Below are 22,552 nucleotides of genomic sequence, written 5' to 3'. Positions count from 1 at the left end.
GCAGCAATTTGGGGGTTTTCCTGGGGGTGGCTTTGCTGCCAGCAGCAGTGCTGGGCGTTGAACTGGGAACGGGTTCACCCTCAGAGAGCTTGAAAGCATCTCAGATGTCCTTGCTCTGCTGCAGCGTGGAGCAAAATCGGTGTTGGAGAAGGTGTCGTATTTAGACATCACCATTTTGACAAGTCAAATTGCAGGATATTTATTAGCATAGCTTGGAGTATTATATAAAAGATTTGTCAGATAAACTAACCAACTGAAGTGTCTTATGTGAAACATCCTTGGGTTTGTTGAGGTTTCTTTAACTGTTCGTTCAGTCTCTCAACAATTCATCACATTTAGGCATTTCTGGAAGACACTGGTGTGAGTTGCTGCTGAGGGCTAAATATCTGTGGCTTGGGGATCAGGCCCTTCCTACTCAGTATTTGCCTGCGCGCTCTGGGAGGCAGAAGAAAACAGCAGTCCGAGTTGTTTGCTCGTACTGTAAGGAGAAAACTCCTCTCTCGTGGTTTCCTCTGTAATCCCAGGAAGGGAAGGGCATCTCTTTATCCTTGTCGGCCCTCCGCACGGCAGGATCTTTGTCCCTATCGAGGTGCAATGATAAGATAAAATAATAACGATAAAACCAGCCTGACACCGCCAGGACTTTTCATTTGCAGGCAGAGGCAGCACAGCTGCCTTCGGCCCCAAGGCAGGCAGCCCCTGGGAGAAGTGGCACGACGGGAATGGCCACGGTGGGTCATGGCAGGGGCTTATCCATCCCCTGCGGATGCCGCAAGCACGTGCTTAAGGAACAGTTCACGAACATGGCAAACATACAGCGATTATAAAAGAGTTTTATCTATATTTTAATTACAGTAGGTAATTAAAGTCCCTGCTGTCACTGATGGTGCGGACCTGAGAAATCCGGGAGCACTGGGCAGTGGCCTGACGGTGCTTCTCCAAGGATGTGCGGTGCTCAACAGGCAGCTGTGCTTTCCTAGCAGAAGTACAGAACTAATGGAAATAGAGATGCACATGAAGTGGCTTTGTAAAGCATTTCATCCAGTGTCACAGGAATTTTTACTGGAAATGCGGACGCAGGAGTCTGAGCTGTCTCGCTGCCTGTGCTGCGGGCAAGGTATGGTGGGAAACTCTGGGGGATGCTGGGGTGGCTTCCAGGCCTGGTGCTGTTAAACAACTCCGCTAGCTCCCTGGAAGAGGTGATATATAGCATATTAATGACCTTGTCCGGCGGCACTTAACTGGGAGGAGCAGCAAGTGCCAGAAAGTGAACTAATACAAAAGGCTGTAGATGAGTGAAAAAGGGGCAGGAGGTAACAAAATAAGATTCAGGCTCTGGGCTTCCTCTTCCCATCTGTAATCCAGCTCTTCTTGACCTGTGTCTTCTACGCATCTTCCCTTCCTTTTGTATGTAAAAATGTTCTGTGTTGAAATAACAAGCAATCCAAGGAGTGGTATGACTCACCTTTATAGGAAAAAAAGCTTTGCTGCTTCCTTGCTCGACAGCGCTAACTGGAGAGTCCGGAGTCCGAGCACGTGCCGAGCCCCATCAGACCAGGGCTGGTTCATCTGTTTTCCTCTGAGCCCAGCATTCAGCATGAGAAACAGGCGGCATCTTCGTGCAGCCAGAGCACCGTGCTCCTGTGAAATCCCGTCCTCTCCCCGGGCAGAGCCCGCGGTAGGAGCAGGCAGCCCGGGCGAGTGCCAGGGCAGCCGTGTCCCGCTCTGCATGGCCAGCACCTGATGCCCCAGGCTCTCCCCTTTGCCCACCCGTGGCACTGGTGGCTCCGGGAGCCGGTGGTGCCAGCGATGCGGCAGAGGGGAGCTCTGCTGATTCCTGGGATTTGTCTCCTTGTGGTTTTTTTTTTTTTAATCATTATTTTATTAAAGGAGTAGGTACAGTGCCATCAGATAACTTTTTGTGGATGCTCTGTCAGTCTTGTGCAGCCTTATTATTTTTAATATTGCAGCATTGCCGGTTTGTTTTGCTGGGAACATTCACGTATTGATTCGTGGATTCTTTTGTTGCCTGTATTAGAAGGAAAGTCCCTTTCCCCTCACTCCCCTGTACCGAGAGAAACAAAGAGTAAAGAAAGGTAGATGCTATCTAACGCTTGCTTAGATACCAGCGTGATTTCTGAGAACTGCAGAGCCAGTTACTGACTCATAACTGGGCTTTGTTTTCACACCGTTAATAGATTTATTTTATTTTTGCAATGGCAAACGAGGACGCTCACCTGGGGAGAAACCAGGGGATCTGCCTCGGCGAGCTGGATCACCCCTTTTTCTGCTTGCAGACACCTTCCCAGGGGAACACTTCTCTGCCGTAGGGCATGAAGTGGTGCCAGAAGGTGTTGCTGGAGGGGGAGAGTCTCGTGTCCCTTTTGGGCCTCTCCTGCTGGGCAGGTGGATGGGTGGCAGCTCGGAGGTCCAAGGGGTGGGTAGGGGATGGGAGGCCGCTGCCAGGAGCACAGTGAGTTATTGCACAATCTCAGTATGAGATTTGCATGTCTATGTATGATGTCAGACTTCCCCGGTTATTTTTAATGCCTGCTTGTTGCTGTGTAATGAGTTGGGGCTCAGCCTTGTCCCTGTGCAGAGATGCAAAACCACTTGTAGCCAGCACTAAATGGAATAACATACTGGAAAGGAGCTGAGCAGGATGAGACCTTTCTCATTTAGTGAGGAAACACGGCTGGTCGTTTGGTTGGTCTAGAAGAGGAGAGATGGGGTTACTTGGATATTACTACATGGTGCATATTCAGCACAGCAGCCCTCTGCTTTTAGTTATCCTGTATATAACGTGCCTGATTCTTGCCTTAGTTGTGAGTGTGGTGGAAGAGTGTTCTGTTTTCCATTTGTTTGTTTATTTATCATCTTGTTTTCAACCTCTGCGAAGCTTGATACAGGTATAGAGCTTCAGAAACGTACACATAACAGAATAACAGATAACTGTGATTTGGTTACAAGGCAATAATTTAAGTCGACAGGTTTAGCTGATGACATAAAACACAAGAGAGAAATAGGATCAGTTTATAAATGTCAGCAGAACCCCTGCGAGTGAGTTGCTGCCTTGAAGCTGACTCTGGTGCTGTTACTACGTCTAATATATTATAAGAAGAAATAAACGGATGTCTGAAAAAATCTGGCTGACCAAGATTAAAAGAACAGGGCTATAAATTAAATTCTTCCTCGGCGTCACTTTAAGCAACTTTCAGGACAGACTAAACGCATCCAGATAAGACAAATGCTAATGCACCGGGAACACCTCCAAAAGACCACGTGTTCTTAGGCTGCGGATGCTTGGACATGTGGCAGCACCCAGGTGCGGCGAGGGTTTGTCCGGCGAGCGGTCCAAGTCAGAAAGCGGTCGTTCTCCAGCTCGTGCAGGAGAGCAAAGCCCGTCCCAATGCTTCCAGAGCTGCAGTGGGCACCGATAGATAAAGGGATTAAATCGAGAACAGGAATAACATGGGCATAGCAGTGTGTTGCCATAGGATCAGCTTGGAAAACAAACGCTGTTGCTTTGCTTTGACATTTATTCCCAGTAAATACCTTGTCATTCGTGCAGTGGCAAGGGTTTGTTATCCTCTGGAAGTATTTCACCTGTTGGATGCTATCTTTTTGGCTGCGAGGCGAAAGGCTGAGTGATTGAGGGGCTGGTGGGCGGCACATCCCCGTCCAGGACGCTGGGTGGCCTGCTTAAACCCCGTGGCTTTCTCTTAGATCCATTGACCCAAGCTGATGCAGTAATGTGTATTCAAATCATTTCAGTTGTGGTTTAGAAAATTCCAAGTATGGGATAGTTTTTAAGTGGTAAAGAATACAAACCGGGTGTGGGGGAGGGAGTTTGCTGGCTTCCTCCTCCGGCAGCTATAGCCTTTTCTGTGGGTTCACGGAGGGGTTTTCGCAGCTGTTTCTACTCACTGGGTAGATGATTCGGAGTTGGGAAATTAATTAGAATGGAAACTCTTCTTTCCCTTTATAAGGAGCGAGGGAGTAGGACCGGGTGAGGTTTAGCGGCTGTAGGATTCGGAGATGTCTGGAAAGTGAGACCGTTCGGCTTCATTCAGTAACTCAGGTATGCAATGCATACCTGTTTGGATAAACATCTTTAATTTTTCTAAGGTGTCAAGGAGAAAAAAGGTCAGAAAATTGCTTAAATATAAACTTGTTTTTATATTTTTTAATTGAGTTTCATTTCCCAAATGCAACTTAATACAAACAATAAGTAAAAAATGAATTCCTCTAGGAAAAAAAGCTATTAAGAGTGAGATTCTGTATCAACAGCATGTGAAGCTGTGTAATTGCTTGCATAAGTATCGCTCTGGTGCGTGCTCCCAGTTGTTGAATAGTGTCAAATTATAGGATTCAAAGAGAATCAACTATTTTTAAGGGAAGTGTCTAGAAGATACATATTGAAACATGATTAAAATTCAGGATTTCCAGCTTGCTTGTTTAAATCAGCAATTTTAATCACATTATTCAAGTCAACCCACCCTCAAACACACGTTATGAATAATACTTCAGAATACCCCAAACTAAACAAGACTGAAGACCTCATCCTGTCTCAAACATCTGGAATGTTTTAAGTGACCACGCTAATTTTTTTGCTGAAAACAGAGACGTCTTTCTTGCTTTATTTAATAAAGCAGCATGTTTGTCCTGCTGTGGCGTGAACCTGTGCTGCTGTGCACAGTGGCAAGAAGATACCCCTGTAGCAATGAAAGCCGCTTAAATACATCGGGGCTGACATTTCTGCTCTGGGGTTTGGATGGTCTCGGTCAAATCTCGTTTAGGAAAGTGCGAAGAAGCAGAAGCAGGAAAGGTTTTTGTCTTCTCTGATAGCAACCTCCTTAGTTCGGTTGCGCTGGGTTTGTGAGCTCGTGCGCGCCGGGGTTCGCTTTTTCTTTTATTTACTGCTTGCTGAAAATAGAAACTGGGAGGACCGATCACACGGGAGTCACTCAGCCCTTCTGGAGGCTGCTCCCTTGCTTTCCTTTTTGATGTTTCTTTTAAGCAAAGCCCATCAGCCTCGTTCCTCTCCCCTGGCAACCGAGCGAGCTAATGTGGCCAGATGCACTGGGAGCACGACAGCCAGAATATACTGTACTCTTCTAACGGGGACATTTATTTCTGGCTGCGCTTGACAATTCAGGGCTTGCTTCAGCGAGTGCTGTGGCTGTAACACGGGCTGTCCCAGTGCTTGTGACCCGGCGAGGAATGCCGATGGCTTTGGGAAGGGAAGGACCCACCTCGCCCCTCGCTTTCTCCCCTAAGTGGTGTTCGTGCTCGTGGAGGAGGAAGACATCCTCACGCATCTGTGTGTTCAACACACAATACCATTTTATAATTTTTTTTTTTTCCTTGCTGGCAGCCCCTTGCCTCAGTGTCCCCTGAAACAGGGAGAGGAGATGCGGTGTTGTCCTGTTCATGGAGATCCTACAAACTCCTTTTTGACAGGCACGTCCCAGCTGCATGGCCTGCATCGCCTGCGAGGGGGACAGCTCTGCTATCGCAGCCAATTCCTGCAAAGCTCACCTTTTGAAAGTGGGAAGATGCTCCTCTAGATAGACATACAGATTAAAACTCCCCTGCATATCACAAGTAAGGGGGCAGGAGAAGGGTTGGGTCCATCAGTGGACCGTGTACCAAGTGCGGAGGAGGCATATCTAGCCTGTCCTTGCATAGTTTAAGATGGGAAGATAATCAGGTCTGTCCCCTCGCATATCTGACTAACACAGCTTCCTATGGACAGGATTCGGTGGAGAGAAAGCGGAGCTATCAGAAATGCACCCTGTTTTAATAGGAAATCCTCCAAAATGGATTTTCCTGTTTTTTCTGAACACATTTATACCTGCTGGATGGCTTTAGGCTTTGAAATGTTTTTGTCTGAATTGTGACAAACATCCTAGTCTTTTGTAGGAAGCACCAGGTCCTTTGATCAGTGAAATGTCTCTTTGGTCTTGAAGAGGGGGGATCAATCCAGTCGTTCCCTAGACTAAAGGATTTTGTCTTTGAGAACATGCATTTATTGTACGAAATAATTATCCTTGTCTTTGCTTCCGTTTGGTAGGAGATGCTACCTCTCTTCTACATGCTGTGGTATTTTATCCTAGGCGTCCTTTTAGGTAAAAGGAAACAGATAAAGGAAAGGCTGAATAGGGAAACCTCATTGAGAGAGAGGAGCACGAGCAGCTGCGTGTCTGTCTGTCCATCCGTGTGCAGCTAAGATCTCCATATTCATTCAGCTGCGACCCCGCTCTCCTAAGCAGGCAGATTTCTAGCATTAAAAGAGGAAGCAACATCAAGAAAAAGCAACTAAATATTGCCTCCTCTCCATCCCTCTGCGACAGCTGGCCATCGTGATGTGCTTGTGGTGAATTGTGACCAAGAAAAAACACTCCAAATTTCCCATCTTTTCTGCATTTAAAACCAAAGCTTAATGTATTCTGTGTATTTTTGTTGGCAGATAGTAGTGATCATATATTCCTTTTAATACAATATTTCCAAACCGACACAACCTTACTTCGGTACACTTGATATTCAGCATACCTGGCTGTACTGTGCAGTATGCTTTGATTTCACTTTGGCAGCTGTATTTTATGCTGTCTACCCCAATCAGCAGCCAATTCCCCTTTCTCCAAATAGTCTCCAAATCAGCTCCTGATGTGGAGTTTTAGTGCTCTCTTAGGAACTGGCCTGGGAGGGAGGAGGGAGCCGGGAGCCGGTGCTCTGCTCCGCTCGGGGTCCGTCCTCCCCTGCGGCACGGCACGCAGCCAGCCCCGCTGCACGGGGATGCGTTCGGAGGGTCAGGGCGGCAGCTCTGCGGGGCTGAAACAGCACTTGTGTCAAAGGAGCATTGCTGGAGGGGAGGGTGGTCGGCAGCGGATAGCCCGCTCCTGTTCACCCTGCGGGACGAGGCTTTTGCCTCTCTCTTCGGTAGGAGTGTGCGCCTTCAGCTCGCCCTTCGTGCGCAAAGCTGAAATAATAATGCACGTGCCCTAAAGATGATCTGACCTTTGTTTGTAGGTCAAGCCGTTCCTGCAGGGTCACACGTACGATTAAATCTGCAGACAGGAGAGAGAGAAGCCAAGCTCCCAGACAGTGAAAATGGAAAAAGCGACACGAGAGAAGAGAGAAGAAGAAAAAGGTATAGCGATGCAAAGCATCAGGGGTGGGTGGGCTGCGGGATTCCTGTCCTTCCTTAGAGGCCGGGTTCCCTGGTGCACTCAATTGCTGTCTCTTCCTGAGACTTAATTGCTGGTTTAACGCTTCAGCGGTGAAAACTGGGCCCCATCCTTTGTGATCCCTTAGGGATGGCGGTAGAAGTGTCCTGAGTATGTCTGCGTAGACACCTTCGTGGCTTCTCATGCCGTGACACTGAGACTAAATTTGCAGTGTGGCTTCTTTGAATGATGTTTTGTCCTTGGAAACATCTGCAGCAATCGGTCTGAAACTACTTTCAGAGCTTAAACCATCAGAGCAGTTGTGAGGGACTTTTTCTGTTGACCTGAGCCAGATAGCATATTGTTTGTAACTCGGTGCAGTCAGTAGGCTTGCAGCATTCATTTACATATCAGTTAGTGCCGACGTTCTCCTTAGATCACACAGCTTTCCCTGTACCCACATTTTAAAATTTGTTTTAAAAGTTTCACTGGTGCTGACTTTTCCCTTGGCATCCTCCTAACAAAGGCAGGTTTGGTTACTATGGGGAACTTTCTTTCCTAAAGTGGATGGGATTTACCACTGCTTCCCTCGCTCCCCCCGTTACTCCTGTTCGGAGCATGGAGAAGCCCTTTAGTTTCATGATGTCTCAAAGGTTGGTTTTCTTTGCAAAAATGTTTATGGCCCAGATAAGTTCCCTGAACCAATGAGATCGACGTAAAGAGCGGCACAACATGGTTTTAAACATTTCTGTGTAATTTCTGCTTGGACTTAACCTTGCCCTAACTTTGTGTATGACGATCATCAGCGCTTCAGCTGTAGATCTCCATGTTAAAGCTCGCGAGTCCTTAGCAATGATCTAGTGGCACAGTGGTGCTTTTTTGTTTTTCCTCTGAAACGTTCTCTGCTTTTCTATATTGCTACATGAAATTCAGAGGCATAAATTAATCAGCGATTTTTATTGTGTTAGGACTTGAGATTTTGTGTCGGCGTGCAGATTACGGAGCCTTTTTTGGTTGTCAGGGTGAGATGTCTGCAAACCACACACAAAATATAACACTCAGACTAATCTTTTCTTGAGTGTGGAGGTTTTTTTCTGTGTTTTAAGTGAGATGCATGGAAATCTAGCGCTCTTAGCTCCTTTCCTCCTGACGTTATCCATTGCTAGTATATCACAATGAAAATATTACAGATACAATTGTTCACTCATAAAATGTTTTGTTTTGTTTCCTCTACAAGGCTGGGCAAGGTAGATGTTGACTCAAATTCATTCACATCCCAGGAGCTCAAAAAAGCGTTAGCTAAAATGAAGGAAAGTGAGAAGGCAGAAAGAAAGGTAAGGAGAGTTCCTTGTTTCTAAGCAATGCACGCTACACAGATGCGAACACCCTGCATTGCATGTCTCAGAAATATGATGGTTAAAGTAATTGCTTAGGAAAATACTGTGCAGACTAATCTTCTGGTGAATATGGACCTAAAATACCTTTGCTAGCCTGTTAACAATATAGTTCCCTGGGAAACTCTCACCCCTTTTTGTACTAATCCTGGGTTTTCTGTAAAAATGGAAAACTTCTGTTCAGGTCCATTTTATTCATTTCAGACTTAAAGACCTTGTGCTGCAAGCTGCTTGTAGTTTCTTAAGTGTATTCTCACAGTTCAGGGTGTTTCTCGGTAATAATTATCCCGTGGGCTGTCGAGGGGGAGAGGGGCTGCAGTGGTGGAGTGGGCTGAGATCAGCAGTTTAGTGGCAGATCAGCCATCAGATGCTGCTGCTTTCTGGTCTTCACTCAAGTCAGTGGGATCTCAACTAGCAAACTAGACACACAGTGTCCACATGACCGACCTCGCGAGCCATCCAGACACCAAATTTCGTACTGCCATTCTTGGTGTACCAATGCTGAAGTGAAGCTATGGGATCTTTCCCGAACCCAAAGCAGGTACGTTCAGTAAGCTCTCTGGTGTGATGCTTCTCCCCTAAGTTTTCTGACACCAATGTGATTAGACCTGAATTAATAATGCAAAAAAGTAACTTGCAAACGCTTGTGTGAACCCGCGGGCTGATTTCCTTTCCATTGTTTGGATGTATTTTTACCCATTGTTTTGATTTGTTTGTTCAACTGCCGCTTGGTTCACAAAAATGTCTGCAGACCCCCAAAGCGGACTGGATTGCAGCGTGACAGTATTTGTAAAGGAGGTTACTTTGCTGTTCACTGTCCTCCTCTTAGCGTGAGGACGTACAAAAAGTGTTGTGTGGCTGAGGCGCTTCTGTTCTGGATTCGGGGATGGTGACAAGCTGCTGGACGTAGCATCTCCTGCCACTGGCACAGCTGGATCCAGAAGTGATCTCATGGTTTAAATTTCCAATCTCATGCCCTGGGTAGTAAAACCCAAATGGCCATGGTGAAGCATAGGTTGAAGTTTCCTTATATAAGCTACAAGTTTCCCATTTAGTTACAAATAGTCCACAATCCAAAGTAAAATAGTGCTGCTTTCAGCCCTCTCCAGGCTTGGAGCTGATCCCCAGCCGCTGGCATGACACTGGTGGGATGACATGCGACTCATCGGGTGGATCACAGCCTTTTTCCCCTCTTCCACCCAGCAGTATTTCCTTAGCCCCTAGCTCCTCCTGCTGCCTTGACGTTTTCTCAGTTGAAGGAAAACTGAGGCAGGAGTCAAGGCTCTAAAGTCTTGGAGTCGCAGAAAGTCTTTTTTTCCCCTATCTGGCACCAGGGCATTATTTAGTTTTCTGAAAGATTATTTATGTAGCAGCCAGCATTACTGATAGCAGGACTTCTTGAAATGAGTGTCATTTAAATGCAAAAATTAGTGATGCTCTATTATGTGAAAATAAGCCATATTTTAAAAAACCCTGTTAGAATAGCTATTGTCCCAGCAACTGGGCTAAAAACAGCTACATCTAATGGACCTAAAGTACTCCATTTAAAATCACTCCTGCAGGGAGCAAATTCATCCTTGAAGTAACTGTGTCAAAGTAAATTGAGTTACACCAAGCGTGGTCCCATCTATGCTCCTGCAAAAGCAATTCTGTGTGGGGTGGGGATGGCGTTCTGTTACCATGAGGTACCTATAGTAATTAGGCAAGTAGTCATTAGTGCCGATTGTACGGCTGCCATTAGATTGACAGTCCTTTACTTCCATCGCTCTTTTTTTTTTCTCTGATGGCTCGAGCCCTCAGCTTCTGTGCACAGGGGGGAGCAGGGCAGTGCTCGCTTGAGGGGAGCACTGCAAGTGCAAACCCTCTAGTTGGGGGTCACTCCTGTGTAAAAACATGTTTTGGTATTGGTGTTTGTGGCAGAATCCCTTTCAAAAGGGGCTTTCTTGCTTTCTCCTGCTTTTGGGGCAGCCCGTTTCAGTCTGGCCTCTCTGCTTCCTCCATCCCCTGCAGCAGCAGGCTCTGTCCCCACCTGCCCCAGTGTCACCAGTGCTGATGCTGGAGAATTGGTCCCTGCTGGCTCTGGGGCTCTCTTAGATCTCTGGCAGAGCCTTTTCCTTCTCACCGCGCGCCTTTCCGCAGCGCTCTGGGTTCATCGCAGCCCTTGGAGTGCTGTCTGTACAAGGGAGACAAGCCGTGCTGCAGGACGAGCTGCCTCCTGGCCAAGCCCCACGGCACAGCACTTCAGCTGCCCCCCATCTTGCAGCCGGTCATCCCGCCTTGCTTTCTGGCAGCTTCTGGCCCCAACAGCGTGTGCATACGTTTCTCTGAGAGACAAAGCCAGCCTGGAATGTGTTAAGTGATTGAGATGACAAAAGCGTCTTCATATGCATCCGAGGACATCTCCTTGATGCCACTGGCACGGAGTCACTGGGCAGTTCAGGCTGGACGGGACTTCTGGAGGTCTCCAGCCCCATCTCCGGCTCCAAGCAGGGTCAGCTGTGAGACCGGGGAGGTTGCTCAGGGCTTTTTGCAGTCAGGTCTTGAGAACATCTGCTTGCAGGCAAACAGAGAACAGCAGTGCGCCTGCCTCTGGGCTTTACCTTGTTTTGGAAGGTGTGTAGGACGTAGAAATGGTGTACAAAGCCCTAGGTACAGGCTCAGCTCCTCGGGGAGTGCTTGCTGGTACCCAAGGTGGGTATCTTACAGATAACTGGGTTCCTGGGCTTCTCGGAAGGGCCCTCCAGCGCTGCCCCTGCATCTCTGATGCACAGCGGTAAATGCGTTTGCATAGACAGCCAGGTTCCCCTTGTATATCTGGGGCTGGGGTTTCTTTCTACGTCTTTCTTGACTCTCTCTATTACCTGCCTTCATATCTGGTTCCCTCCTCCTGCTTTCAAGGCCCATGAGGAAGAGGTGAGGAAGAAGTTCCGGCCCATAGAGCAGCTGAAGGAGGAGTTTGAAAAGCTGAACGTGAAGATGGAAACAGATTATGAAATTATGGTTAAATTAATCGGCAAATTCAACAGCTCTGCCTCCACGCTGGATGAAAAAGTAGCGGCGCTTTATGATCTTGAATATTATGTTCACCAGGTAACAAAAATGCATTAGTAACTACCATGTAAAATCCAGGGGATAGTGTCATAAACGTGGGTTTATTTTTCTTATCGGTATCAGGTAATACAAATTGCTTAATTATCATAATCCTGGGACAATAGCAGACAGCAGAGGGCTACGGCAGGCTTATTTTATATCCAAGTTTGAATAAATCATTGCTCGTACCATTAGCGAGCAGTTTCCTAGGGGTTAGTGTTGCCTGATTTGTTGTCTGTTCTCAGGCTTTTTTTCTTGCCATCTCTTCTTCTTCTTTTGTATGCTACATGTTATGAAATGGGGTTTTATCTGCCTTTTTTGAGTAAGTATAGTGATGGCTGCTAAAAAAAAATAATATTTTCTTGCTTCTGCCGTGGAAAACATCTGTGGTTGCAGGTAGGTCCCCTTACACCAGTTCACAGAGAATGTCTTCGTACCAGGGAAGACAACAGCCACCCAAAAACCTGTATTTTGTCTTGGCATGAGTAAGAAATGGCATGTAGAGCCTCTCTTACAGCTGGGCCGGTGGCAGAAATGACTGAAGAGGCTCAGGTGAATGGCAAGTCACTGAGCATCAACTGAGCCATGCTAATGGGCTCTGTGTGAGGCTGACTATATTTCCTGAAATCTCGCTTCCTTGGGTTTATGCTGACACTTTTTCCCGCTCCTCTGATCTCTCTTGCTCTGCTTTCACCTCGTGCATTTTTACCTCCCAATGGTTGCAGGCTCCGGGCACACCGCTCTCTTCCCTCGTGCTGGGTGCCTTCCCACGCTGCGGCGGCTTGGGTGGGCATCTGGGCATCGAGGCTGTGTTCTGCCTCCTGGGCGAGGGCTGGGCTTCACCCTCCCCAGCGACTGGGAGAGTCTGGAGCAGTGACTTTATCTTTTCAGAGTGTGAACGGGACAACTTTAGGGAGATGCTAGTGCAAGACCTTTTACTGGAATGGCACTTCTTAAAAGCAAACATGGTATTTTGGGGAAAATAGCTGAAGGAATGAGCTGCTGAGAGATGGAGTCCATGCACCAGCTAATAGAAGTGTTATTTCCAGGGCTCTTTGTCTTGAATTTCCACACTAAATCTCTGTCATGCACATGCAGAGGCTTCCTTGCTGTTTGTTCTCAATGCTTTTGTTTCACTGACGGCATCTGTCTGACTCAGAGAATAAGTGTGAACAATGGGCGTCCGAAGAGCTTCATATTTATACTCAGGGCTAATTCTGTCTGGTTAAGGGTGCCAGAGCATCAGGCCAGGCATGCTAAAAAGCAGCTCCCAAACACCCTGGGATGCTTTGGTTTCCAGCGTAATGGTCTGGACTATTCCATCATAAAATCCTGCCTGTTTGCAGGGATGGGGCAAACAATTTCAGAAGGGCGAGAGGAGTAGAGAAGTGGTCCCCACTCCCCATGCAGGGCCTGGAGCATCAAAGGGAGCCACATCCAGCATCAAAGGGGTCAGAAGGGGGGAAATGGCAGGGAGGCTGGCAGGGAGCACAGAGGACTCCTTTGTGCATCAATCACAACGTTGCTCTGTGCCCGCGCTGTCGGGGCAGATGGCTGGGCAGCACCTTCTCATCAGGCAGGAAGCTGATAAGAAATATGACTTGTCTCTAAGCCAGCATGGCTTTTCCTCCTCTTTCTTCTTCCAGCCAGTTGAATGCGTCCAGAGCATTATCTCTGCTTGGTACTGACTTTAGCAGCACTGGCTTAATGTAATTACTGACTAGCAGCCAAATACGCTTGTGCCGCATAACCCTGGAAGGGCTGAACTTGTCAGGAGTTCTCTGTGGTGAGCCACAGCCGTGCTGCTGGAGGAGAGGGATCCTTGCAGGCCTGGGTGCCCCAGGGCAGCACACGCCTATGCACGGGACCGGTGACGGCTCCGCTGCTCCCTTTTCCCCTGGCCTCCATCGGAATGGTAATGTGCCATGGCTTTTGCTAATCGTTCGGCTCCCGGCTGCCTTGCTGCTGCCTCTGGGGCCCAAAACACTCTGTTGAGTGGAAAATGCCGTGCCCTGTGGGGTTTGCAAGCAAAGGATGCTCTCCGCTCTGCAGCGTGGTCACAGGCATCGCGGAGTGCTGGGACGTGAAGCAGCGCATGCCTCCAGTCTTGCTGTGAGGGAGTGGAGGGGAAGCTGTGGCCGGTGCCGAGCCGGGGGAGAGATGCTCTCTCCTGCTCTTGAGGCGTCAGCCCAAGGGCTTTGTGTTTGCTCAGCTTTTGGTTGCCAGCTCTGGTTCGCTTCTCATCAGTCAGGATTCAACTTGGCATATTTGGGAGCCCATCTTGGAGAAAGAGCAGGAAGGTTTGGCTTGCTGGGTTATCTGTAACGCATAAAAACCAAATGCAAATGTGAAGAGGCCAGAACATAACTCATTTATAAACAGAATTCACGGTGCTTGCGCAGCAGTGTGCAGAGCCAAGACCCGTTCTCATGCGTTGCAGGCTCTTTCTCTCAATTATTTACTCTCCTTATCTTCCTCTCTTCCCTCCTCTGACATGCTACACCATTTCTCACTGCTAATTTCCTCTCCCTTGCATACGGCTGACATGCTGCTTCTTCCTCGCTCTCATTTTCTAACATTTTCTCTCTCACCTCCCCTCCCCGTTTTCTTTCTCCTCTGATCTGAAGCGGCTCCCTGAATAACTGCTGTCATATTTGCTCTTCTTCCATCCCTCTCCTCGCCCACCTTGCCTGTGTACTTTACTCAAGAGCTCTTTTGATCTTTGGCTTTCTTCCGTGCTGATTTCAGTGGACTGAAGCAAGGCACGAGCTGCTGCCTCACAGCATCCTCCGCTCCCCAGGGAGGTTAATACCTTCATGTTGTCGGGTTTGGGGGTTTTGTTGGTTTTAGAATGATGAGTGAGGGAAGGAGCTCTCACAACAAACTCCAGTTAAAAAAAATAAATACATCTTCAAAATAAACTTTACAGCACAATTTATATTATGCAGTTGAGGGATGTCTCACTGATGCTGGGGCTGGCCTGAAGGTCTCCGGTGCTGATGAGGATACAGGGACGATTGGTTTTACCACGACTGATGCTGGATGCAAACTTCTGCCTATCTATGCTTTCCCTCTTGAGCAGAAGTCAGCGTCCAATTCCAGCATTAAAAGAGCCTCGGAGCTTTTACAGAGGCTGAGCAATAAAAGCACTCACTGGTAGCTGAAATTGGGTTGCTGCATAGATTTCTTTGTAGACAAAGGTGGGCCTGCAGAAAAGTAAGAGGTCTGGCAGGTCCAGTTTGTAGGGACAGTTAAAAGAATAGGATCTGACGGGATACAAAAGCTGCTGCAAATCCTGAATCAGCCCCAGCAGACCTGCAGGGATCTGCTTTCTGTCGCCGGCTTTGCAGAGGGACAGCAAGTGGTGGGTTTTGTCCCGTTGGGGAGAAGAGACGGGCTGTAGCTCCCCAGGTCCTGCTTTAGTACAGACGTACCCATAGGACATAAAGCTAAGTAGCTTCTTCATTCTCTTGGGTACCTAAAATATCTGACTTACAGCCAATTTTGGTGAAGGTACACGGTTGAGATAAATATAACACTAAGCGTGAAGTCACTGTCGACTAAAAGAGCGTTCAGGCTGGAGTGCGGTGCCTGAGCCCAGCATGCCCTGCACGCCTCGCGGTGTTTGTCCTGTCCCACCCCATCGGCGGGGTCTGCTCGCTGAAGCCGGGGAGGTTGATTTGCCCGGCTGATAACTCGTTTTTATGTTGTTTCCATCTGCCAACATACGCTGTTGTTTCCCTGTCTTTCAGGGAGGAGAAAGGTTGAAATTCTAAAACCAAATTTTTTGTGCACGCAATTCTGACCATTCATCAGATTCCCCTTTAAACTGCAAAAAAAAGTCCTTTAAAACCAATGCATCAATTTGACTTTGGACCAAATTTTGTACTTGAAGCACTTTGCACTGTTCCTCTAAATTTTGTTTGCGAGCCACTCAGAGCCCTTTTCTAATTTCCTCTCTGAGAACAGATGCCCACTGTGATTTGTGCCTGGTTAGCCCCAAGCCTGGTTAAAGTCAAAGACGGATGAATCCCCACTAATGCTTAAACTTTTCCCTACTGGCAGTTATTCCAATATCGTCTGCTTTAGAAAAATCATTGCTCAGGCTGCCCCGAGGGGAAGCTCCGGGCTGACCCTTCCAGGCAGGGACTGGCTTTTTCTTTTCACGTCTGCATGAAATCATTGACTGTACTCATAAACAACACCCAGCACTGCCTCTGCGCCTCACCGCGAGCAGAGGTGATGCTGCCTGTCTGCTGTTGCTGCTGACAGGCTCTTAAACGTCCCTAACTCCTGGTGCTACAATTAGAGCATCAATTAATTAATTGCATTTGCAAAACATACAATTCCCTGGGTTCCCAGTAATGGCCTGCTCAGGTGAGAAAACAAAGAACTGGGGTTTTTTTGACATCATCAGATTTACCAGATTTTTGACATCACCTGAATTACCGAAATAGGTGTCAAGAATAGTTTTGATAGCTAATCAAAGTATTTGAGTTTTCAGCGATGCCTTCTGCATGTGATAATACCCACCTGTCAGTAGACTGTGCTTCTGCAGCCGTGACATCCGCTGCTCACAGTCAGCAGAGTACGGAATTTGAGCCACAGTCGTTCCCTCTTAATTTTTAATTGCTTTTAAAACTCAGCTCTGGTTAGACTGGGAGGGAAGAGATGCTGCACCTTCTGAAGCAAGGTGTTCTCGAAGAGTTGTTGAGTGGAATCTGGCTGGGGGTTTCGTACTGATGGGGACCTGCTCTCTCCCAGGTGGACAACGCGAAGGACTTCCTCTCCATGGGTGGACTCCAGCTTGTGATCGACGGGCTGAACAGCACCGAGGCCGTGCTGAAGGAGCATGCCGCCTTCGTCCTGGGAGCCGCGCTGTCCAGGTGAGCTCTCTCCCACCCCACCTGGCAGGGTGAAAACCTTAAGAGACCAGACAGGCTCCATGCTTCTCTTCAGCTCTCTTGATTTATTTCTAATAGCAAGAGCTGAAAGCTTCTCTCATTCTGCGACACACCAGGTTGTCTTCTCCCCTGCCTAGCCCTTTCCTTGCAGCACCACTTACCTTGGTCTTGTCAGTGCATCCTCACCCTTCTCGTTAGTCTTAACCAGCAGTAATTTGGTGTGGAAGCTATGATTGTTTCTCGATTTCCGTGGGCTCCTTGTTTTTACAAAGTCCGAGGGGAGTAATTCTGCCTCCCCTCCTCTCCCCTTGGCAGCCCTCCCAGGGGGGAGATCTCAAGGATGGCGCGGTTATGAGCACCCCAGGGGGCACCTTTCTCCCTCCTGCTCCTTGCTCCCAGGCTGCTTTAGGATAGTGAGATGCTGATTTTGGAAATATAGCATCTCTCATGGTCTTTGGAGGGGGTTTTTAGCCCTATGGACACGTGCCTCTGACCCACAGGCATAACCAAATGGGTGTCAGTTAGACACGGGGTTAGGAATGGGGTCAGCAGGCTGAAGAGACTGGTCTGAAGGATGTTTGTGGTTCATTGGAACGTGGCTGTTGCCTGAAGGAGCCCAGTCGGCCTTGTGCTAGGGCGTAATGTGTAGTGCTACAGGTGGTACCATATGGGCTCAATGGGTTTTATTGGTGCCGTTTTTGTTTTACGGGATTTGGGGCTGTAGGGTGTGTATGTTGCACCTTCATGTGTGCAGAGACTTTAGAAATGCAATGGGTGGACCCAGACTTGGTCAGAAGTGCAGGGTGAAGCCTGGAAGTCAGGACTGTTATATCTGTGTATTTCTATGCCTAAAAATATCGTCACCTTCTCCACTGTTATAAATTATTTATCACTTAGTCTAATATATAGTCTACAAATCTGCATTTCTTTTGCAATCTTGTATGCGATGCAGTTGGTCCTCAGCATGTGTGAAGTAATATGGCCTCATGGACTGCAGCAGGTACCCAGATTTACACCAAGAAAGGATCCAGCTTATATTTTGAAACAGCGTTCGACTTATTGAGCACAAGAAGATGTGCTCTTTCAAATCAGAAACACAGACCTGCTCTTCACGTTCTCACGTATCTTAATGTTTGAGGCAATATTGTAATTGTTTCCTTAGGTTCTTTAGTAGCATGTAGACTCTTAATGATATGTTTCATAAAGAGAAAATCACGTAGAGGCTCTGGAAACATTTGCAGGTAACTTGCGAAATGACAAGGGCTATTAAATCGCTTCTTTCCTGATTCAGCTAATGTGACATGATCGAGGCTCAAGAAATTCATTGTCTCATGATATGAGCGTGTAGCAATGGCCACGAAACTAACGGTTTTATATAATATTCCTCAATTAATTGTAAATGCCTTTCTTTGGACTGAAATAATCTCTTTTCTAATATGACAATATTAAAATACTGCTTTGGAAACTTTTAGACCTTTTTTTCTTCAGAGGACATTCCGACAGATGGTAATTTTGAGTGGTTTGGATGATGTATTGTCTGAGAGCTCAGTTCCAAAATGTGAGGAGTATTATGCCTGGTTTTTAGGTTTGCTTTTTTTCCCCTTGCTGTGCTTAAGCTTTCTCAATAGACACCTACATGCCAACTCGTCTGCTTTGTGCTATCTGCTTAATTTGTTTGTTCATACATTTTCTCAGCTTAGTCCGTGCTCCATTTAAACTGCCGCGGGCATTTCAAGTACTTCATGCTAAGCATTTGCTGATGTCTTGTCTTTTTCTGAGGGGTGGTTGTTTATATCCTTCACTCATGGTTGTTCCTAGGGCCTCAGTTAGGTGGCTGGACTTTCCAGTAAATGCCAGAGGTGCCACAGCTCACTGGGCTGTAGGGGCACGATCTGATCCATACTTGTGTGCCCGGGGCTGGTATCACATCCTACGCTGGATGCTGAGCCATGCCTGGGCAAGAGATGATGGTCTGCTGCTCACCAAATGGGCCTGTGGCCACCTCCTAGGTCACGTCAGCCAGGTTGGCTCAGGCCAGCGCTTTCAAGCCAGGCAAACCTTCCCAGAGGAAAACCGGCATGATCATAGCAGCTCCTCATCCCAGCTCGGGAGGTCGTTAACTCCTGGCACAGCTGAATCTGGAAGAGGGAGTTTGGCATTGTCTGTAGGCAGGTTGTTTTATACAGGAGAAAACCACTGGACGCTGAGCGGTCTCAGACGTGGTTGGGTCACATCCAGAACTTTTCAACTCTTAAAAATATCCAGGACTTCTCCAGATTTGCATTGTTTTTATCTCTGATCAGGTAGCGAAGCAGGTAAGGGATGGAGCAACCAGCTGCCTCACCCAGGTCTTGCCTGCACGTAGTCCGGCTGGGACCTGGCTCGGAGGTCTGGCTGTGCTGAAAACCGATTTGGGATAAAAGGGTTTTCAAGTGGATTAGCTCCTTGAGCCAATGGGCCAGGTGGCTGGCCAAGATGTTGGATCAGCAAAGGCAGTAGGAAGAGAAAGAGGAGGAGGAGAAGGTACAGCAGGGGCAGTTCAGGATTTCTCCCTCCTGGTATTGTTCCCATTTATTTGGCTTAAAGTGGACTTGAAAAGCAGTCTCAGCACAGGAGAGTTTGGTCCTCAAAGCAAAGGGTCCCAGGGTCTAGTTGCCTGGGTGCTGCCTGGACGGATGCTGTCCTTCTGGCATCCACCTGCGTCTGTCTGTGAGCCGCTGCCACGGAAGAGGGTGATCTGGTGTGGAGGAAATCAAGATTTCATCTCTTGTTTCTCTTATATGTCCTTCATTTTAGGCATTTGGGTTTAATCGCCGAGTCTGTGACCAAATCAAACATCGTTCCATCTGGTGGAGTTTTCTGAGCGGTGCCCTTATTGCAACTCTGCAACCTCATCACAGTCTTACTGTTTTTAAACCTTTAACAAAATGTTTTCCATTCAGCAGTTTGCAAAAGTAAACTTCATTTGAACAATCCTCAAGTGCTCTGATTGCAAATAAAAGTTAAATGCACTAACAAAAATAATTGCTAGGCATGTGGGATTGTACATTTAGGTATCCATAATTCACTAACAGTATATGCCAATACACAACATTATCTGGATTTTCAGTGATTGCATTAGCATAAAAGCATGTTAGCATTTATCCGGTGGTACTAACATTTAAATATATATAAGTATGAAATATTAAGATACAGCATTTTGGAGGCAAGTAAAACTACTGTCTGTAAAATGTTCTTGCATATTTTTGAAGGTACACTCTAGTATCTTCGGATGACAATCAGCATTCGCACCATTGGGTCCAAACATTGCAAAAATGTCAATGTTTTATGCAAAGAGGAGCTATATTAAGCTAAAAAAGATTGCTGATGAGAGAAGTGTCTTCTGATGTCCTCTAAGCTATTTACAGGCAGCATCTTCCTTTGTTCATAGCACAGCCAGGCCTCTGCGCAATTTGTATCTAGATGTTTCACAAGACTGGAAATGTTAGCCAGAAAGGATTATGCTTGTGATTAAAACCTCAATTTTTAAAAACTTTACCTCCAGGAAATGTTTTTCCACACCAATAATTTGAACATTTTAATATTTTGTAATAAAAGGATTTTTGTAATCCGTTTAGAAGGGGAATAATAATTTATGTCGAATGCATTCTTGAAGCTTTATCCCAAATGCTCCCCGTATGCTTAGGGGTGAATTAGAGGTGAGGACGAGAGGAGCTAAGCCATGGGACCTTCAAGGCAAAGAGGAGCAACGGGGAGAGGGCAGAAAGCGCAAAAGGTGACATTTTGGCATGGCCGAAGTGGGGAGCCAGGAGGGAAGTCACTCGTGCAGCTCCATTGAGAGATTTGTGGCATTTTGGACAGTTCTTTAAAAACCCATGTGCTGTTCAAACCGGGTATCCAGGGACAGGACTTCAAATGGATGGGCTGAGCTTGCGTTTGCTGTATGTCCTAGCAGGATGCAGGGCAGTCCCCAGCACAGCCTCTTCCAACGAGCCCAGCACTACTGGGATCTCGCTGTTCCCTCTTTTGGCCCTGAGTGATAAAACAAACGTTACAGGACTTGGTAAAGACTTGGGAGGAAACTCATCACAGGTAATAACTCAAGCAGCACCTTGTAGCAGCACTCAAGAGTTTCCTAGAGATGGCTCATGTCAGGGTATCGCTTGTCTTAACCATTTCCCATGAGATTAAACCCCTTAAACTATGGCAATGTGCATCATGAACGTCCCGATCGCCATTATTCACGTTACCGAGCTCTGAGGCTTGTGTAGAGCTTGCACCATTTTGGCAAAGCAGAGAGGCATAAAACATGTATCTGCTTTTCAAGATAAGCCTAAAAGAAGAGCCCGGAGCGATGGGCTTCATTGCCTCCCTGCACAGTGCCGTGCTGGGGTGTTGGAGCAGTGCTCAGCATCGTGGTGTCCGGCTGTTTTCTGTTCTACTTTCTCATCTTCATTTCTTTGGGAGGAGGGATAGGGGAATGCTGTCTCCCCATCCCTGCTCTATCCATCAGTATTTTGGTGGTGTCCATTCTCCTAGGGTACGCGACTTCCACGTTTTGTCAGAGAAGCACCAGTGCCTTCAGGATGTCTTTGTCAAGAGGAAAAAGCTTCCACCAGATTTAACGATTTTGAATTAAGTCCAGCTTTGCAATGAAACTGGTTGACGCTCGCTGCTGTTAAATAACATTAAGGCCCAAGCAATAAACCCAGGAAAAGTAAAATTAAAGACCTTGCTTCGATGCTGTCTTGTAAGGACATAAGAATTTCTGGGCAGAGAAATAAATCTAGTTAGCTTAACAAGCACTGTCTCTACCCATTTATTTCAAATCCATCTTCACGTTCATCCCTTCCTCCTCCAGCTTCTCCTTTTACATCCTACAATCTTTGCCCATCTCTTTATCCATTTTCACAGGTTTTTTTAGTGGCCCTATATGCCAATGCCGTGTGTTTGCCACCTCCCAGACGCAGTAATTCTAGCTCGACTCCCTGCCCGCTTGTAATTTCTTGCTTTGTAGATTGTCTCTTCTATTTTTATTTGAACTCCTGACTTGTGTGGAGTTATCAGCCTCACTGCACTTAATTTCAAATTAATTTGATTGGGTCACCTCAATTTTTTTCTGTAACGATAATGAACTCAACCTATTTAGCCTTTCCCCATTACGAATAACCTTAACAAAAACTGCAGTGCGGTATAAAACTGTGTTTCATCATTATGGTTAATTACACAGAAGAATAGATCCCTAAACATTTTTTAGCGTCTGAAATCTAACAAGAAAGTGTAATTAACAATTAAATAGTAAACTGCCATCCTTGTGGTCTCAGGAAGACAGGGAGAGCAGACCCCGTGAGAAAAATCTAGAATCCAAGGTTTGCTCCTGTTTTTGTTTTCATAAATGCTTTGGTCATTTAAATGCTGGGAAGATGCTCGTGTCTGGAAGCCGGCAGGGTGCAGCAGCGGAGGGTCGGGTGCTCATCCATGCCAGGTATGTTTTCCCCAGGTGCCTGCAACTGCTGGAGAGTTGACAAGGTGGAATGGACATCTTAGCCTCACCCTCTGGGACTGGTTTTAGGCTGAGGATGTTGTCACTTCTGTGAAGTGTGGGAATTCTGGAGTGAGTTACCTCATCCCAGAGGGTCTGGGTTGGGCTGGTGGTGTGAGAGGGGAGGAGAAAGAGGTGAAGCAGTGAGGATGCAGGTTGCTGAAGTTGGAGTGCTTGGTCTCACATCCCACTTCAGCAGCAAGCAAACCTGCATGGTTCCCCCCCAGCGCTGAGTACCGTTGCATTTCATCAGTTATCGCGGGGCGCAGCCTTGACGACGCGGGTGGTCTCTTCCTCGCCTGTCCTTCGCACGGAGGTGAGCGCTCCCAGAGCCGTGCAGGGTCTCGCTGCTCTCCTGGTGCTCGCTCTTCTAAGAGCTGCCTGAGGTGGCCTGGCCTGAAGGCACAGCCCCGCCGGAGAGCCGGCACTGCCCGGGGACGTGGCAGGGGTTGG

The 22,552-nt window shown here is 47.3% G+C and overlaps 1 protein-coding gene across 26 annotated transcripts in view; it reads left to right on the top strand.

The window, feature by feature from the left end:
- The window catches only part of SIL1 (SIL1 nucleotide exchange factor), a 100,234-nt gene that overhangs the window by 46,669 nt on the left and 31,013 nt on the right, over positions 1 to 22,552 (top strand). For all 26 annotated transcript variants that reach the window (XR_014229461.1, XM_082324099.1, XM_082324093.1 and 23 more), the window contains 4 exons: positions 7,033 to 7,153; positions 8,407 to 8,503; positions 11,462 to 11,653; positions 16,418 to 16,539. Coding sequence is in view for 25 of the 26 variants with exons in the window: in XM_082324099.1 (XP_082180225.1) it covers positions 7,033 to 7,153; positions 8,407 to 8,503; positions 11,462 to 11,653; positions 16,418 to 16,539 (532 nt within the window). In the remaining variant the exon portion in view is untranslated. The remainder of the gene's footprint in view (positions 1 to 7,032; positions 7,154 to 8,406; positions 8,504 to 11,461; positions 11,654 to 16,417; positions 16,540 to 22,552) is intronic.

The sequence above is a fragment of the Platalea leucorodia genome (assembly GCF_965183815.1).
Source record: "Platalea leucorodia genome assembly, chromosome: 11".
Classification (NCBI taxonomy): Eukaryota; Metazoa; Chordata; class Aves; order Pelecaniformes; family Threskiornithidae; genus Platalea; species Platalea leucorodia.
This window is presented reverse-complemented; position numbering and strand designations above follow the sequence as displayed.